The sequence below is a fragment of the Podarcis liolepis genome (genome assembly GCF_965112155.1).
Source record: "Podarcis liolepis genome assembly, chromosome: 8".
NCBI classification, from domain to species: Eukaryota; Metazoa; Chordata; class Lepidosauria; order Squamata; family Lacertidae; genus Podarcis; species Podarcis liolepis.
In genome coordinates, this window is record NC_139560.1 from 38,600,204 (window position 1) to 38,620,820 (window position 20,617).

General features: G+C 40.7%; 1 protein-coding gene across 2 annotated transcripts in view; it reads right to left on the minus strand.

Annotated features, from left to right (window-relative positions):
* XKR4 (XK related 4) overlaps positions 1 to 20,617 on the minus strand; it is a 133,994-nt gene that overhangs the window by 64,520 nt on the left and 48,857 nt on the right. Inside the window, exon 2 of one of the 2 annotated variants that reach the window (XM_083517915.1) lies at positions 16,681 to 16,722. The exons of the other annotated variant lie outside the window; for it this stretch is intronic. Coding sequence (XP_083374041.1) covers positions 16,681 to 16,722 — 42 coding nt within the window. The remainder of the gene's footprint in view (positions 1 to 16,680; positions 16,723 to 20,617) is intronic. 2 annotated transcript variants of the gene reach the window in all.

The window sequence follows — 20,617 nt, forward strand, 5'->3', positions numbered from 1 at the left end:
GGTATACAATATGGTTCTTCCTCTTTTCATACTATCCTCACAACAACTCTGAGATAGGTTAGGTTGAAAGATGGCTGCCCAAGGTCACCCAGTGTGCTTTGTGACTCAGTGGGGATTTAAACTCTGCTCCTCCACGTCCTAGTCCATTGCTCTAACCAATACACAACACAGACTTTCTAACATTCACACAACAAAGATTAGCCACACATTAAAACCCACAAATGGTAAAAAATTAAAAAATAAAAAGAATGTTCCTTTTTAAAACACCCCAAACTTTAAATACATTCCTAGTGGGCACCAGCACAATATTATACACCTCTATGTTTTCTCAAAGTATAATCCATCCATTCCACCAAGGCATTTGTTGCCAATTCAGAGCAGAAAGCAAACACAAAACAAATAGCCTCATACTGTTTTGATATTATGTAAGAACTCCTGCCTTTCAAGCCAGTGAGAAGCTAGATAGTAGATCCAACTTTTTGCCCCTTTTACTGAAAAAGAGTTCTCTACTGATGTTTTATTTTAGTTGACTTCCCAAAAGAAGTCAAGACTTCAAAAGCTGATAAATATGACTGGAGAGGAAGAGGAATAAACCAGTGACTTTCTATAAATCTTGATAACCCTTTCACATTTTTCAGGTAAATGTGAAACAAAGTAAAGGCTACCTCAGTTGCCAAAGAACAGAAGAAAATATTGGTAAGCAGATGCTAGCTGGATACATGATGACACCATACTGTTGAGAAACAAATTCTTTAGCGCTGAGCAAACTCTGAACAATGTCTTCTCTAATGCCCTCCGCATTCAGAACAGTTGACCTTTCTCTTGCAGGTATGCTTAGGTATATAGAATCTTTCATTCGTTCATTTAATCCTTTCAGTTTGGGTCCAGCTGCTCCCAAAGACTGTATATTGGTAGCACTGCATAAAACCAACAAAAAACAGTATGTCAAATATCTTCTGCCTATACAATCTACACAGAGGAGGGGGTGGATGGTTGTGTGTGGTTTCACACAAACAACCTGTCATTCATTGTGGCAACTTGGTTCTTTTTATTTTATCTCTAAGTATAAAACCCCACCTTTATATTATCTCAGACAGGAGCCACAGCACGTACACCTTCCATATTCAGGGCTCTTTCTGTTCTTCTTATTTCTTTAAACTCAACTGCTACCAGCTAGTTCAAAACATTCCATTATAGGGCAATCTTGTGTATTTTTACTCAGAAGTAAGGCCAATTGAGTTCATTGGAACTGACTTCCAGATAAGCACATACAGAATTGTAGCCTTATTCGCCTGTTATCAAACCACACCTGGGTTTAGGACAAACAGACAAGGAGACTTGGGTCCCATTTGAACTATACATTTAAAGCAGAATTATATCATTTTAAACAATCATGGAGCCCCCCCCCAAAAAAAATAATCCTGAGAATGGTAGTTTCTTTTTTTTTTTTTTGGCATTTATACAGTATATTTCACAGTTTTGTTTTTTTTAAATAATCTTTATTAAAATTTCAAAAGGTTACAAAAAACAAAACAGAAAAACAAAAGAAAACACAAAAAACAACAAAAAAGATCCCACCTTTTAGATCTTACTTTCAGTAACTTCTTTTCATGACTTCCCCACGCCTCCCCTTATTGTATTCCAACTCCAGTTGTTTGTTCAAACAAGTTTTTGTCCTTAATGTCCTAATCATAAATTGTTAATTTGCTTAACCATGATTTATTAATATGATTCTGTAGAGAATTTATGCCTTATCATTATTATCCTTATCCTTAGCTTAGCTTATTCAACCATTTTTAAAATATATACCTTAATCATATATGAAGGAAAGAATAAAAAGTATAGAAACAAGAGAAAAGATATCTTTCCTAAGGTTGCCCTTAATTCCCATCCACGGATTCCCCATTCTTATAATAATAAAGAGCATATAATTTTTATACTGCAAGATGAGAATCAGGCCGCCTTTGGACTTCTAAACCCCACCCTTCTCTCCCCGGTTTCAATCCCAAACCAAAGTCCAGTTAGTCCATCTTTTTAGCCTGGTGACCTTATGTCCGAGGCTTTCAAATCTCTCTCAGTCCCTTTCAGCCGGCTTCTTCGAAAGTCTCTCATGTGAAACATCCAGGGTCGAAAAGGTACCTTCTCAGTGTTGACCATGCTTCTTCCAGCCATGCCTACTTGTTTAAAGATGGAGCTCCAACTCTGCTTCTTGAATTTGTATGTCCCAAATGATCCAACTTTCACCTTAGTCGAATTAGAGTTCATCTTAGCAGGTCTCCGGCTCTCTTTTGTCTTCTGTGGCCCTTCTTTCTGCTCCTCCTGTTCAGCAGGTGTCTTTTCCTCCTCTTCAATTTTTAGTTTCTTTTATTGTCCAGCTGCCTGTGTTTTGAGCATCAAGTCCCTTTCCAACTCAATAGGTGTATTTTCTGTTAGCTTTGGTTTTGTGGGGCTTGTAGACAAAACATGGCCTCGCTCGCTCGTCTCTCGCAGCTTTCCCACGAGAAAAATAAGCTCTTGCAAATCAGCTCGTATTTCCCGACCTAGTTCCATTCTTGTAATGTCCAAGAATCCCCTCTAGAGGGATTCTGGTTACTTTGTATTCTTTTCCCTTCCGATCCAAAAGTCAGATTTATTTGTATCAGTCTTTCTTTACTTTCAATATTTTGTAACAATATAACCGGTTAAAATTTAAACTTTCAGTTTTTCCCAACTTTGACAGCTAGTTTGACAGCTGTCAAAAGTTTTCTGTAATTCCTCAGCAGGTTACTCCCGGGCTTGAGAAAGGTGGTACTCAAACAAATAAACTCTTGTCCTCCAGCACACTAACTTAGTCCTTTAAATCCGTGGAATTTATATTTTTTATCCAATCACAACAATTCTTCTCGCAACCTTAGATGGCAGATCCTTGCTTTAAGCTGTTTACAATAGGGGGGGAGACGGACTTCCTTTTTTTTCACCTCCCCCGCTCGTACCAAATCCAAAACCGAATTATTTGTAATCCAATTTCCAAATTACTCACGGGTTGTTGCTCTTGATTTTAAGTCCAAATTTTGACAGGAAGAAGTCAGCGCTCTCCGACAAACGGCATGCGGCTACGCTCGGCAGGGGAAGCAGAAGACTCACAGCACCACGCTGCTCCCCGGCACCCGTTCCGTAGCCTTTAAAAAGGCTCCTTCAGGAGTCGGGAGGGCGCTAACGGTGCCAGCCGAGTCACCATGTCCACGGGCTCCGTGCCCGTGGTTTTTTAGGGTCCCCGTGTCGCCGGCACGGCAAGACCCAGCCCCCTGTCAAGCCGATTCCCTCCGGAGCTCGGAGGGAATCCGCCATTAGTCGATCGCGCTAACCCGGAAGTCGAGAATGGTAGTTTCTTAAGGATGCTGAAAGTTAACAGGAGATCCTGATTCCCCTCACACTGCTACAGTTCCCAGAATTCCCTAGAAAGAAAGGGGTGTGTGTGTTACACAAGTTTGCAACAACAAAAAACTCTAAGGGATCATTCCATGTAATGGATGCATACACTTGTGAAGAGATCCATGACCTGCAGCATGGAAGGCAGATTGAGAGTATATGGGTAAAAATTGTAGGAGAATGAATAGAAGAATTACTGTGGGTGTCTGCTATAGACTTCCAAGTCAGACTGAAGACTTGAATAATGCCTTCCTAGAGCAGATTGCATGCCAAGGCCTGTGGCTCCATTGCTTCCTAATTATGAAATAACCAGACAAGACAGCAGATATATATTTTGGGTTTAATTAGGCCACAACTTTATTTGGAGTAGGGTGCTGTCGGTTTCTGTCCTGGGCCCACTGCTGTTCAACATCTTTATAAATGATGTGGATGAAGGAATTAAGAGGCTGTTCATCAAAAATTTGCAGATGACACCTATCTGGGAGGAGTAGCTAATGCCACAGAAGACAGAATCGGGATTCAAGATGACCATAACAGACTGGAGAACTAGGGTTGCCATATTTTGAAGATCTAAAAAGAGAACACATTTGCCAACTTCTTTTTTTAACTATGGATCACTATGACGACTCTACCCATGAAAAGAGGGTGTGTCCTGGAAAAAGAGGGCATATGGCAACAAAATGAAGTTTAATACAGACAAATATAAGGTTCTACACTTAGGCAGGAACAACCAGCTGCACAGATATAAGATCAGGGACACCTGACTTACCACCAGCGGTACATGTGAAAAGGGATCTATGGGTCTTTGTAGTCCACATTCTTAACATGCGTCAACAGTGTGATGCAGCAACAAAACAAACTAATGCTATTCTAGGCTTCATCAACAGAAGTTTAGTGTCCACATCAAGGAAAGTCACAGTCCTGCTCTGTTCTGCCTTGGTCACACCACACCTAGAGTACTGTGTTCAGTTCTGTGTGCTACAAGTTAAGAAGAATATCAGCAAGCTGGAACGTGTGCAGAGGAGGGCAACCAAGATTTTCAAGGATCTGGAAACCAAGCCTTACTAGGAATGGTTGAGGGAGTTGGGTATGTTCAAGCTGGATAAGAGGAGACTGAGAGGAGATATGATAGCCACCTTCAAATATCTAAAGGGCTGCCAAATGGTAGAGGAAGCTTGTTTCTCCTGCTCTGGACTGTAGGACCCAAACCAACAGCTTCAAGTTACAAGAAAGGAGATTCCCACTAAACATCAGGAAGAACAATTTTACAGTAAGAGCTGTTCAACAGTGGAATGGACTCCCTTGGAACATAGTGGACTCTCCTTCCTTGAGGGTTTTTAAGCAGAGGTTGAATGGCCATCTGTCATGGATGTTTTAGTTGAGATTCCTGCATTGCAGGGGCTTGGACAAGATGACCCCCAGGGTTCTTTTCAACTCCAGTTCTATGATTTCTTTTACCTATTTTTCCAGTTTTCAGGGTTATGGGTTCAGTAATGCATTTATCCCTGTGGCCTCTAATTCCTGAACTAATTCCTTTGTAGCAGTTCCTCTGTGCGTGTGATTATAGCTGACTGAGTAATTTACAGTGAATAATTTATCTGCCTTTTCTGGTCACAAAATATCTGCAAGGAGATTGTAATTATGCTCACTTTATTATGCAGATGTATTTGATTTGTTAATTCTTACTCTCTGTGTTTATCATGATCAGAGCTACTATTATGAGAGCCATTTTGCTTATTGACACTTTGCTTATTGGCATTGGCTGAAATAGATGAAAGAATGAAGCTCCTTAGATTTTGTGACAAAAACATTCGGATATATTTAAAACCACCAAACTTGGTGCTACTTTCTGATAATAGATGTAAACTCTGGATACCGCAAACAAATCCAATTAGAAAATAAAGACAAATGAAGCACAACCCAGTATTGTCTATTATTTTCATTACCTCAGCTTCTCCCTCACTTTTTTTTATTGTACACAAGTCCACTGTACACAAACTCCTATTTAATCTTTTCTTCTACAGCTCACCCAGTGACTCTGCTTTTCCATCATAAACATTATAACTGAGTATCAATCTTAATGTTCCTGTTTATAATATTCTTCATTTTGCTCCTCTTTATTCCTGGGTCTTCAGTACGCTTCCCACCCTATTTCTCATCTCTTTCTGTTAGGTGTTGTTCTTATGTGCCAGATGTCTCACAATCTTGCTGTTTACTGAGAGGAGGAAGGGAAAGGCAGTGGGAGCTTCGTTTGGTTCCACTGCTTTGCATGCACTGAGTTCCTGCTGCCTTGCCCATCCCTGCCTCAGTAAGCAATAGCATTGGGAGGCACTGGGAAGACAGGAGAGCAAAACATCAGCAGCCATGCAGCTCGGCCAGCCACTACTGGATATTACTGAGTTATTTGTGACAAGTGTATAATCAGTTGGGTGTTTTTTTTTAATTTAGTAAGATTTATATATCACTTAATCATCAAAACCTGTAAGCAGTTTACATAAAATATAAAATCACACACCTTCTTTCTAATGTAGAAGAACAGAGCAGAAATTCAGTCAAAACGTAGAAGCAATCCAGGTTCTGCCTATGGGTAGCTTAGTACAAAATACCTGGATGATTGCAGAGAGGAAGGTTTCACATGACTTAGTGTACAAGAGTGCAACTCTTTTCAGTAGAAAAGGCCTGACAGGTTTTATCCGAGAAGATGCTAACTACTTCATTTTGCCTCTCAAACAACTGCTTGCTGCCTTGTGCCTTCCCTCACAATGACTTCTCAGGAATGGACCCAAGAGATGTTTTGGGTCACGCAAGATATTTGCATGAGCTTAAGCTATGCCATGGCTTAATGTGAACCTTGTGAAAGATACAGCAGCTACTTATTTTCAAAATGAAATTCAGTATCTTCGTTACGCTTTATTTATAGAAGCTACTTAATTCTGCACTAACTCTGACTTCAAATTAGTTCAGTCTTCCAATAGTGTAGCCTAGCCTCCCAGCCTTCCCATAGTTTGATATCCTGTTGAAATAGAACAAGAATAATGAACATGGCTGAAATGAAGGTGTCTAAATTTAGGGGGCTTTGCAGAAGCACAGGGCTGTCTTACCCATAGGCACTAGGGGTGAGGGGCACCTGGGCACCGGGCTCTCAGGGCAGGGGCACCAGGCCAAGAGTCCAGGGCCCGAGAGATGAGTCCGGGGAAGAGCACGCCCGTCGGTAGGAGAGCTGCGGCAGGCTCTTCTGCTGCAGGCGGCTCTGCACCATGAGTTTGGGGGCGACTGAGCCAGTGAAACACTGAGGCGCCTGGCTGGCTCCACCCTCCTGTGCGCCTGGGACTGGCAGTCATCTTTTTTTGTGGCAAGACATAATTTTTCCTTCTTCACAGCGAACAGGAACTTTGTTGTGCCTGGACACTCTGGGAGAGAGATGGTGGTGCATGTGCCACTGAAGAGAGCTCTTGCTGCTGTTTCATGAACACTGGCAAAGAAGGACAAAAAAACCAACAACAGAAAGATCCCACTGCCTCTGTTAAAGATGAGTAGCCCTACCCCACACTGACTATTCCCTCAAACCTTGGAAGAATATTGCCCAGGTTCACCACCAATGGGGCTGCAAACTTGGGGTCATATGTGTTCTCAGCCATAGAATTTATTTATGACCAGAAAGTTTGGTGAATGGTCACAGAAATCGGACAGCGAGAAGTGTTCGAAAACACAATTGGCATCAGAAACCCATGAAATGCTCACAATTGTGTATGGAGATGAAGCTGTAACTTGAAAGACAGTGTATGAGTGGTTTAAGCATTTCCGTGAAGGGTGAAAAACCATCGAAGATGACCCTCAGTCTGGCAGACCGTCGACAAGCAGAATAGTGGCAAATGTTGACAGAGTTCGTGAGTTATTGATGCGGGATCAGCATTCGTCCATCTGAATGATGGCGGAAGAATTGCATACTCCACATGAAATCATTACTGAGGTTACTGAGTTGTCCCACCCTCCATATTCTCCCGATCTGGCCCCACTGGATTTCTTTCTTTTTCCAAAACTGAAATCTGCATTGAAAGGGCACAGATTTTCCAACATTTCACACGTCCAAGCTGCTGTGATGAGGGAACCAAAAGCAGTACGAAAAGAGGACTTCTCCAGATGTTTCCAACAGTTCTACAAACATTGTCAATGGTGCATTGTATCAGAGGGGGCCTATTTTGAAGGCCTTTAAGGTATGTATGTTTGCATATTTCTCGCTGTCCAATTTCTGTGACCATTCACTAAACTTTCCAGGCACACCTTGTATATTTAGTGCATTTATATAGGCTACCCAAACTAATGTTCTCTAGGCAGCTCACATGAAATAAGAGAATAAAACACAATATTAAAATACAAGGCGGAGATATTTTCTACCCATAAAAAAGTGATGAAGCCTGTTTATATATAATAAACATAAACATCAGACAAAGAGCTCAGATTTTGAAGATGGACCAGGGAGTGAAACCACAATTTCCTTGGGACTGCTGTCCTAAGGATTCTGCTTTAGAGGATTCCTTATCTGGGGCCATGACACAATTAATCATCCATTTCTTTTTAAGTCCAAGGGCTTCATTTTCTTGTGGCGACCCTTCCAGCAGTCGCATGTCAGCAATGAACGTAGCAAAAATGAAGGTGGCAAAAGTGGTCATTGGTGGGTAGAGCCATCTCATAGTCTCCCCCCCCCCCACATTCGTGTGTGTGTGTGTGTGTGTGTGCGCGCACAAACATCCACACACCACATTCATTTACACACCACCTCTCTCTCTCTCTCTCTCTCTCTCTCTCTCACACACACACACACACACACACACACACACACTACAAGGCTTTTTTCAACCCTAGCATAGTAGCATAGAAGCTTTTTCAGCAAGGACATCATCACAGCACATGAGAGTACTGACCCTTCCCTCTCCAGCTGTGACCATTCCAAAAGCCGTCAACTCACATTCTGTAAAAATTTAGATGCGCGGCACATGCATTGTTGTAATCATCAACAACAATAATATTGAAAAGTCTATGGGAGCCTACAAAGGAAGCAGTTCTATGTGTTCTGTCATCAACATATTTATTTGTAAAGACTTCCATCTATAATAGGGAGTTGCTGTTAAAAAAACAGCGACTCCAAATCATCCTGTTTGGTTAGGAAACTAATCTGCATATTTACACATATGCAAGTCCCACTGAGTTCAGTTACACTTACTCCCAGGTAATTGGGTATAGGATTACTACCTAATTACATTAACATCAATAAGATTTAGGCTGCAGCCCTATGCAACTTTGTCTGGAAGTAAATCCCACAGAACACTAGGCATACAGCTAAGATTCAAACACATGGTGTATTGCTCTTATATTAGCACAAGCTATAGGAAATGGGGGGGAAATTGCCCAAGAAATGCTGCATGGAACAAATCACCAATAATGTATATGGCAGGGCCATGTAACCTGAACCTTTACTGGCTAATTATGGCTTGGTGTTTGAAAGCTTTTCCTGTAAATCTATCCAGGAATAAAATTAAAAGTAGGGTTAAAAAATCAGACAAGTAGAAAGAGATAAGGTATAAATTCAAAATATGTGATTCCATCAGCACTTTAAAAAGTAATCATATTCTAAAGCCATATCTGCCTGATTTAGCATTCTATGCTTGAAGGAAAGAATTCATTGTCTTCTGTTTTCAAACTACTTGCGGCTATCAATCTGTAGCACTCATTATATATATTATATTGCCCATTGCATGCATTCCTCGGGGAAGGGCTTCATGCTGATATTTCAGCGGGAATCTCAACACAGAATAAGTGTGAGAAAATCTGTTATCTGTAATATAACAGTGACAACTTTGTAATATATTGGCTTTGTTTGGATCTTAGAAAATCAGATAGTGTTTTGCACACAATCTGGTACCCTTTCATAGGGATAACTTGTTTGGCAATAAAATGATATTCTCCCTCTTTTACTGTTACTGGATCTATGGTTGATATGGCATTTGTCTCTGTCAGTGGGAAACATTTGCCTTAATATATATATTTTTTAAACAAATGCATTTATTCAACATTTATACCATGAAAGGGAAGCTACCTGCCCATGAGGACTCCCCATCCAGGCACTTTCTATCTATCCAAAACTCATTGCTTTTGAATACCATTTTTAGGCTTTGCTTGGGACACTTCTAAATTGGGCAAACTGAAATAAATGAAGGGGTTTGTGTATACTCACAGTGAAATAAAAGATGTCAACATTGCAAATCATAATCCAATGGGGAAATTGAGTTTTGAGAAATGGGCATAGAATCTGAAGTTGTGTTTATGCTTTATTTAATGCATTTTGAGTAGTACTCATGAGATAAGATAGAAGCCATGCATAAAATAGGAATCTGGTCTGTCCTTCATGATACAAAGACATTTTTCAGAGAATACCATTGTTCAAAATGCACTGGGTTATCATAATAATATATATGTAACGTACAGTGGTACCTCGGGTTACATACACTTCAGGTTACAGACTCCGTTAACCCAGAAATAGGGCTTCGGGTTAAGAACTTTGCTTCAGGATGAGAACAGAAATCGTGCTCTGGCGGTGTGGCAGCAGCAGGAGGCCCCATTAGCTAAAGTGGTGCTTCAGGTTAAGAACAATTTCAGGTTAAGTACGGACCTCCGGAACGAATTAAGTACTTAACCCAGGGTACCACTGTACAGCAACATCACATTCCACCATTTCTCTTTGAGCTGTAACCTAGTGCTACCACTTAATTTTTTTTACTGTTTAGAGAAAAAAAATTATTACAGCTTTCCAATTCTGCGTCAGTTGACACATGATTGCACACAATATCCAACCATGAAGCCCTTGAGGTTTATTAAAATAGTTTAAGACACAGCAATTTCATTAAACAAGAAGAAATGCCAGACTTATACTAGGAAATATCCTGTACTAAAAATTGCAGCTTGACTTGGCATATTACAAGCTGAAGGGTCAAAGCATTTACATGCAATTTTAATAGAACTCACAGCCAAGTAACACAGCTGGAGCCCTGTCACTTTGCATCTTAGGGGACAGTATTGGCACTCTCAATGGAAAATACAAAGGATACCCTTGGAACATAGCTATGGAATATCACCTTTCCCCCTTTTTTTCTTATTTGGACCTGCTAACACAGCTTGACTAAAGCAATTAGGTCCTACCTAAAAGAATGAGTGCAAAATCACTGAAACCACATTTAGAATTTATACATTACGTATGCTCAATAAAATGTCACTCAGATCAGTCTGCAACAGCAATAAAATAATAAAGCAAAATATGGAAACCTAAAATATTTACTATATCAAATTAAAAAGCAAATTACTAAGCAGTTAACAGTTTAGTAACTTATATGGCATATAAATAAATAATAGTGTGTAAAGGTGTGCAGAGGTGTAGAAACATCTGGCTTTTGCCTGACTGGAATGAAGGGGACTAAACAAAAGTTAACAATCACATCCATTGCTTTGTCCACTTTTCAGCTTGGGACTCAGCCAGCTCTGGCATGCAGCCCACTAGGAGTGCTGACTTGGGCCAAAGATTGGGGAGGGGGTGCGCAGTGGCATGTTGTGTGCGCAGCTTCAATGGCCACTGCTTCTTCTCTCTCATGCTCAGGAGGAGCATGCCTTTGATGCTGCACTGTGTTTGGCCTTCTCCGTCCCCTCAATAATAGAGGGGTTGAGTCCCTGTTAGGAATATTGAGGTGGCTGATGACGCCTCTGCCCCCTAGAATTGGCATACCTGCAACAACAAGAGATTGCTCACAAGAGAATGCAGCCCTTGGGATGAAGAAGAGTTCCCCACCTGCATTATAGTTTAACTTGGTTAGTTATTACTACGGCAGCCCTTAAATTTCAATATCAGTAATATTTGTTACTCCACAAGATATTCCATTCTGCAAGTTGTACAACAGTCATTAACATACTGAGAATTCCATTCTACTGAAACTAATCTAAGAGATACTAAAGTCCAAATGCAAATTATGAGAGATGATAACAAAAGATGTGAAATATTTTGGACATGAGCCATCCAGTATATCAAACTTGAAAATGGTCCCACCAAATTTATTATAATAACAATAATACCTTTATTGTCAATGTACAACCTGTGTACAATGAAATTAACTGAACCTCCCCGCCATAGGCTCAATCTCATTGCACTCTGTGTGCTTGTCGCACAACACACCAACCCTGAAAGTCAGCTGCACTATGTTATTGTCTGTTCAGCAGCCTAACAGCCCACGGATAGAAACTGTTTTTTAGCCTGTTGCTACGACTGATTATACTTCTATATCTCTTGCCTGAGGGTAGAAGATTAAAGAGGTGTTGGCCGGGGTGTGAATTGTCCCTCCTGATTTTTCTCGCTCTCCTAAGGCAACGATCCCTTGCGATGTCATCTAGTGGGCTCAAGGGGCAACCCATGATATCATGTGCTGTGTTCAGCACCCTCTGTAAAGACTTTATGTCCATGGCTGTCAAGGTAACATACCACACTTTGAATCAATATGAGAGGACACTTTGTATTGTGGACCAGTAGAAGGAGGTCATCAATTGTTGTTTAACATTGTTCTTTCGCAAGACCCTGAGGGAATGGAGTCTCTGTTGGGCCTTCCTAACCACCTGAGTTATATTGTTTTTCCAAGTGAAGTCTTCACTAAGGTAAACTCCCAGGATTTAAAGGAAGAGACTCTCTCCACACACACACACACATACACACACACACACACACACACACCCCGATATACAACGGGGCTAGTTCCCCTCTCTTCCTCCAAAAGTCCAACACCATCTCCTTTGTCTTGCTAATATTTAGATACAAGTTATTCTCTACACACCATGTCAATACTTTTTGAACATCCCCCCTGTACACTGATTCATCTCCCCCTGTAATTAGACCCATTATGGTAGTATCATCTGCAAACTTAATAATTGCGATGGATGGATCAGATGAAATACAGTCATATGTATACAGCAAGTACAGGTAGGGACTCAGCACACATCCCTGTGGGGTGCCAGTGCTGAGCTTCAGGGAGGTAGATGGAACAGGCCCAATCCTCACTGTTTGTGTCTGATCCCTCAGAAAGTCTTTATGAATGGTTTTGTTAAAATAAAATAAATCTCTAGAATTTTTGTGTGTGGTTGCAACCTCATATTATATGAGAAGCTCAAGAACATTATTTGAAGCTTTAGAAAAATGCCTGTGTATATTGATGCTAAAAATTATGTAAAGGTTTGCATCTGCAAAAGCATGAAAATTTGCATTAAGTGAGAGGTTCCACTCTAGGTGAAAGAGGAGGTCTGGTGTTTTTTCATTTCACAGGCTTAGGCTACCTGATGACTCATCTTGCAAGAAACCCAAGCTGCAAAGTGCTCAAGAAGATAATTGCAGGCACTCTTGGGGGATGCTGATTATCCCGTCAGTAAGATAAATCTTCCTGTTCTTTGACATTTGTGGGAAGGCTATGCTCACTGCACCATCTCTTTAAGAGGTAGGACCAGAAGAGTCTTTTCCAGTGGCCATAGGATATATCAGATAGGCCTCTTTGACATTAGAGACAGAAGTCCTTTCTGACACCACTTGCCTCTTTGAATCTCTGGCCCAACTAATGGATCCCTGGCAGCAGAAGGGCCAAAAAAGGGGGCATGTTGGGGAGCAGTTTTGGTCCAAAGGATTTCCAGGCCTTCCCGTTCCCTGGGACACACATCTAAACTTGGAGAAAAATTAGGCATACTTTTAAATGTATCTAAAACGCTTCCTCATTTTTCCTTCCATTGTTTCCAGTCGGAGGGCAAATGTCCTAGCCAGACATGGAGGGAGGAATGAAGACCATTTCTATGCCCTCAGTTTCACCTTGTCAGCAGGGCTCTGAATGAGGAAGTTAAACTGCCTTTGTCATTCATCAAGCTTCACATTAGGACTGCAGCCTAAATCACCTTTTCTACCAGCTTGTTAATTTTTTGCTGCTTATAATACTTATTTCTTTTTAGTGTTTTAAGTTCGATTCTGTTCATTTCACTGTATGCTTATTTTTTGCTTTGTGTACTATAGAGATTATTGGGGAATTTTGTAAATAAATAAATAGACAATCGATTTATGTATAGGTTCAGTTCTGTGCACGCACAGAGATCACTACACATATTTACTAGCCTTTTCCTTCCCTCTTGCCCCTGCAGCTGATCCTGTTGCTCCCTACCACCCTCACCACACACTTTCAAGCTGTCCCTCTGTGGTCTGCCTCTCATATTGCATCACTCATAATATTTTTTTGTAGATGAAGAACTAGTTACTTGTACTTTGGTGAACAATGAATTCTACATGGAAATGTAAGATCTGTGTACCATGGAAACAATTTTTTAAAAAATATATAAACACTGATTACTGTCCTGCTATGATTTCTAAGGTCTTTCAGGTATTTGAAGCTCAATAAATATTTGGCCAAAGAGAGGAGGGAAATGAACATGTACTGTCAGTAACAACGAAGGTATTGCAACACCATAATATGAGCCAAACTAAGTGCTTGGTGTCTAAACTGCAGAACCTAGGGTTGGCCAATCAGAAGGTTGGTGGTTCGAATCCCTGTGACTGGGTGAGGTCCCATTGTTTAGTTCCAGCTCCTGCCCACCTAGCAGTTCGAAAGCACGTCAAAGTGCAAGTAGATAAATAGGTGCTGCTCTGGCAGGAAGGTAAACTGTGTTTCCGTGCACTGCTCTGGTTCGCCAGAAGCGGCTTAGTCATGTTGGCCACATGACCTGGAAGCTGTCTGCGAACAAACGCCGGCTTCCTCAGCCTATAAAGCAAGATGAGCGTGCAACCCCAGAGTCATCTGCGACTGGACCTAATGGTCAGGGGTACCTTTACCTTTATTTTTACCTTTACCTAAGTGCTTGGTGTAAAGAAAGTATAAATTATTTTGTCCAGACAGTTCTACAAATTAATAATTTTGTTGTTGTTGTTAATTGTAGGAGTATCTCAGAGTATTTTGCTGCTTTTGCATCTCAACAGAATCAAAATATTCTAAGGGGAAACCAGCAACCATATGGACTCGTTTCCTAGGTTCATCCATGTGATAGCCCACCCTTTGATGAGGCTCACTCCAGGGGGAAGTGGGGATGGGATTGCAGTCTAATTAACACTCTTACTCTAAGGATGAAGCTGGTCTGCCAAAACAGCAAAAAAAGAATTAGATGTATTCAGCTATTCTCATAGCTTGCTGTAACCTTCTCCCGCAATCTGCAAAAAAACTGAATTGCTGTTTTTCCCTGATTCAGTGTTAAAGAGTGGGTTTTCCTGGGGAAAGTGGTGGGGCAAAGAAAAAAGTGGTCAGACACAGCACTTTAAAGTGCAGACCTGGGCACAGAAGTGTTGGGGGCGGTGAAGATAAATGTGGATGAACCCTCACAGTCTATGGATTCAAAGGACAGGAACTGAAGTCCACTTTTGATAGTAATACAGCTATGAAGAACACTATAGAAAGACATGCTTATATATTTTGGCAAGAAAAGCTTCCCCAACGATGTAGGTACAAAGAAAAAGAAAATATAGGATTATTGTGAAAACAAGTACATGATGCAAGTAACTGATATGAATTTAATGAAAATATTTATTTAAATGGTGATATATACAATGGAGTGGGGGGGGATGACAACTGTTATCCAAACAAATATCTGTAATGCTTGTAAGTACGTAAATGAAACTAAGAATATAATTTATTGGGGTACATTCTGGTGAAAAAACACACACTAATCCTTAATAATAATAATAAAAGTGATGATGATGATGGCCTTGTATTACAACACACTTTTCACCCTTCTGGATGCCTTCTGCTGATAGCTCAACTCCTGTTTGTGCTTTAATGAGCACACAGTGCTTCTTCACATGACGGCAACCCATTTTCTTGGCAGAGAGGGCAGTTCTGAGCATGTATAGAGATATCCCCTCCCCTGTTTTCTGTTATAGGACAAGTCTTTGTGGATAAGGGACCTCTGTGTGTACATTGAATATTGCTTTCCCCCACTTCTCTGCCTGCAGTTACTGGCTGGATCAGAACATGCTTGTGCTTTCAAAGATACAGACAATATCTCAATGCTGCTGTAGATAATGACTTAGACTTGCAAGTTCTACCAAAGATTCAATGCTGGACTCAATAAGTGTTGCTTTCTCTCATACTCTGTTTCTCCTTTGTAAAGCGGCTATAACAAAAGATGTTTCAACCATTACACTTTTACCAAAATTATGTGTGAGATCATCCCAGAGGGTGACCTAATGCATAACCTCTGAGGAGGTTCTTAGTAGCCTGCCTTGAAGAATGGATTCTGAAGCAGTTTGCATGGGCAAAGTTGAACAATGATTATGTAGCAGTTTGAAACCACACTCTAATCTTGGTAGTACATTATCTTTACAGTAAAAGACTATTTTCTAGTGATGCAGACTGATAGGATATATATCACACATATTAAAATAACAGTACCTCAATTGATCACTAAGGTCAGTTTGTAGGTCAAGTTAGGGGAAGCAGGCTATATACTTACAACCGTTAGATGCAGTGAGTCTACTAGCAAAAGAAATATATTTAAGTAATTTGGTTGTTAATTTTCCAGTGCAGGGTCAGCAGCATCCTTGTTACATGCCTTAGGCGATATATGGTTCATTATGTAATGGAACCTGCCAGCCTGCCAGCTATGTTTATACATCCTGCACACTGGTACCATGTACTGGAGCAGATCAGAAATTTGACTCTAATTATGGCAGCTGTGTTCACTGATGCATCCAAATTAAAAGAGACCTGTGGGAGTGAAATCCGCATTGCTTTTAGTTTGAGCATCCTTTCGGGAATTGTATAACCTATGAAACATTCTTGGGTTCATTTCAAAAAGGCACAGACTTCAAGATGCAAAATTTCAAGCACCAGTTGTCCAGTTCACACATAAAAGCACAGTGCATGCCCGCTGAGACATTTTGAACTTCAGCCAGCCAGTAAAGAACCAGATGGACAAATTGTCTAAGGCAATACAAAGTATCTCCTTATAGCTTTGTATTTGATTCTGCCCAGGGTTCCCAACCCACCCTTCCCCATGTCCTGTGTAGTTCATTACCAGTGCATGGAGGCTGTTTTCTCAGAGGCTCCTGGTGACTGTATATTCTACATTGTGGCACAGCAGTAGGGCTGCCAGGTCTTCACCCAGAGTTGGTTCTTGTCCTTTTAAAAGTTCCGAGGCACCAAGAGAGGATGGATAAAGACAAACCTGTGTAGTAGTAGTGATGTCCCAACCCCAGGCATGTATAAGCTGCAGCAGGGGAACAGAGCACATATGTCAAATTGTGTGGCATGAAACTATGCCACTCTGCTCCCACACCTACCTAGTCAATCTCTACCTTACCCAATCACAGACTGGAGAGGAGGGTGGGGCAAAGGTTCTGTTGGAAATAGTGTAATGCAGGCATAGGCAAACTCCGGCCCTCCAGATGTTTGGGACCACAATTCCCACCATCCCTGACCACTGGTCCTGTTAGCTAGGGATGATGGGAAGTGTAGTCCCAAACATCTGGAGGGCCAGAGTTTGCCTATGCCTGGTGTAATGGGAGGTGGCCAGATGTCATCTACGCAAATCCTTCCTCAAAACAACCTAATCCTTTCCTCTGTTGATGAACTTCGTTGCACTTGTGGACACCTGCAATTCATAGCGTACACCCACCCTTCTCCTCTTGTTTTCCCACAAATGGTCTCTGTGAATTTGACATCATAGGTAGGATACAAATGTGTGCCACTACACAATTTGTATGGTGCATTTCCAGCATAATAGCTCTATAGTCTTACATTTCTGCTACATAGGAGCTATGTATCTCAAGGGTGGGCCATAGTCAGCCAGGATGGGCACTGGCCAAAGGCTTGATGGCTCACTGGCCTCAACCAGCACTGCTGTCATATCCCACCCTCCCAGCTGGGCCCCATAATAGCTGGTTTAGGGGTGGAAAGGCAGCAGAGCCGCTTAAATAGGATCCAAGCTAGTGGCCATCTACCACCTTAAATGCTCTAGTATAAGCTAGAGCATTTATATACCACCCTATCGCATTCAGATGAATCTAGCAAGTGACCACAGGGCACAAAGCAGAAGGCCTAGATGCTCCAGTAAAATAGATGGGAGGACAAGGAGAGAGGGGGGTGGTGGCAGCAAAGTGACTGCAGTGCCATACATGTCTGACAATGTTAGAAAGACTGAATGAGCCTAGTAAAACTTTGTTGCAATAGAAAATGGAGCACAATTTGTCAAGAAGAGGATGCTGGATATACTGGAAGCCTTTGTTTAGATGCAGAATGCTTGAGGGAATAGTAAGATCTACATTGACAGAGTGTAGATGAATATACAGTGGCAGGGTTCAGTGTTTCTGCAGGAAAGAAAAGCTCTTTGCCTGTCTTTTCACACAAAAGAACCTTCTATCAATCCAGCAGGTGAGTGCCTATCAGGTATATAAAAACAGATTTTCTGCACAACTTATAAAAATGCTAAATGATATTTTTGCAACATTTCATTCCAGTATCCTCAGATTTTAAGCACTGTTATATGGATTAATTAATTGTAGCAAATTTGTTTTAAATTGAGCTGACATTCTTTTTTTGTCACTGAAATTTGGTAACGCACAGGTATTGTGTATAAATAAACTATGTCATTTGTTATCAATGTATTACTAATGAGCTCTTGAGACGTTTTATTCTATTGGCAGTCTTTGAATAACAATTCACTGAATTTCCAGACTTATTTCCATGGTGAGTTTAGGAATAAATGCTTGAAAAAAACACAATACAAATTTCATCTAAATTATTTTTTATTTACTGGTTTAACTGGCAGCTCTACTGCACTCTAGGTGGTTTATTTGCACTTGTTAATGTCAAAACTGTCTCTTAATGGTGGTTTTCAAATGCTGATTAATGAGGAGTTTTAGAATTTATTACAAATTGCTTCTTCAGTGCTCTTAAAGCAATTGTGTGATTTAAACAAATAAACTAACAACTACAAAATACTCTGCATTTGTTAGCAGCCCTATTAATCCTTGTACCATTTAGGAGGGCCATACTAGTAACACTGACCACACTGGTGAGAATGTATTGCCTCAGCAGCACATAAAAATCGTTTTTATAGGACTCATCACAGTAAGTGGCTTGCACCCTTCTCCACATTATGACTCCATCCACAGCATATCACCTTGCATGTGTATAAGCTACCCATTCCTCTCATTCTTTTATTGACACATATATTGTACTGTCAGCTCACCGGAACCACTTGAGCTGTGCAACCCACAGCATGCACCAACCACTCACAGTTTGCCTGTACAGAAAGGAATGCTTCAACATTCTCTCATTTTGCCTACTTAAGGGGAACACAGGCATTCGGTGCATGGTTTTATTTATTAAATTTGTATACAGCCCTTCATCCAAAGATCACAAGACTGCTCACAACATAAAAATACAAAATGAGACAACACAAAACACTTTTTAAAAAAAAAAACCAATAACTTCCCCTCCCACATTATGGTATTGCTCAAGGACTGAAGTTATCACTCGGGAAACCATCTAAAGTGTGACATTCTCAGGACATCCATGGACAAGTAAAACAGAAAGCAAGTACAGATGATGCACTGCTGCTGGAGCAGCTGCTAGTGGATGGACTATGGTGTAGCAAGAGCATCCTGAGTGTACAGTCACTGTTGGACCCCCCTGGTTTGTCTCCACCCTAAGTGTACCACAACTGACCACTCCAAAGGGACAGGCTCGTCTCAGACTACAAATGGGAAGCCTCCTTATTATTGAGAGCAATGTGGGCAACTTCCTTATCAGTGGTGATAGGCCTGAGAGCCCCACCATCTCCTCCAAGGCCCACTACCCAAGGACCCTGGCCAGTACTGCATCTGGCTGAGCTGGCTTAAAAACGGGAATTATGTGTAGCTTATGTGTATTTTAATGAACTGAACAGAGCGAAAAGTTATGAGTCATGGGGGCATGAAAAGAGTGTGTGTATTAACAGTGCTCAGTTTATATTTTTTAGTTGCCATTTTATTAATGTTGCTAAGTTTGTTTTATAGATTATAAATGCCCTAATGATTTGTTTGATAAGACTTTTGGTGTAATTGTGATGCTTGGCTTATTTTTAGATGCTTTTTTTGTTAATAGTGGTTTACACATTTGTATTTGTTTTATGGATGATTTGTTAATTATTTTTATATGAATTTATGCTCTATTTGTAATGTTACATTATGTTTTATCGCTGGCGTCTGTCTGCCTTGAGAGACAATAGAGTGCTCCTCTGATAAATAATAATACAATAATTAAAACTGAAATATATCTGGAATGTTAGTTTCCCCATTCAGTCTGGCTCATTTTTGTGCTGTAACAAATATGCATAGTTATAATATATTATGGCCAATTTATCCACACCATTATATTTGCCTTTGCAATGACTATTATGCTCTCACAGAACTACAGACTTTCTTAAATACTGTTTGATCATGTATCATTATATATGCTGGATTTTAAAAAGAGGTGCCAAAAGTTATACACAGAAAAGTCTAGACAAATGTACTATTACTAGCTTGAGACCTCTGTGTAGGTAAACATTTGTGCTCCTGGACCACATGAACCCGGTTCTGCTACCTCTTCAGTTGTAGCTGTTATGGAATTAGCAACATATGACTTCTTTTCCTTTCAGTTCCTGCTCGGGTAGTGGACATATACTAGGGTGTGAGCACACAAAAGATTCTGGTGAATGTGGCTTGCCTGAGCTAAATGGGAATCTCTCCAAAGTGCCCCAAACTGAAGCAGGGACCTCTGAAGCAGTATCAATTGAAACAGTGGTACCATGATAATGGGATTATCTCAACATTAACTACCTTACAGCACTATGTGGTTGATACAAGTCTCTCTAAAATAAAATGGCATAACTTTAGTTCAGCCTTTTTTGTCTATCTGTGTTTTAATAATGTCCATGCACAACAGAAAACCTTGGTTCACTAATATCGTATTCCAGAACATTTCTGTATTTGCTGTAGGATTCTATGTTTCCAAAATTAATTGGAAAATGAACTGGAAATTAAAATACAGGAAAACAACAAGATGGGGGAGGGGGGGAGAGACATAAGCATGCACAGAAGCTCAATCTAGCAATTGTTGCCCCTAGGTAAAGAGTAAGA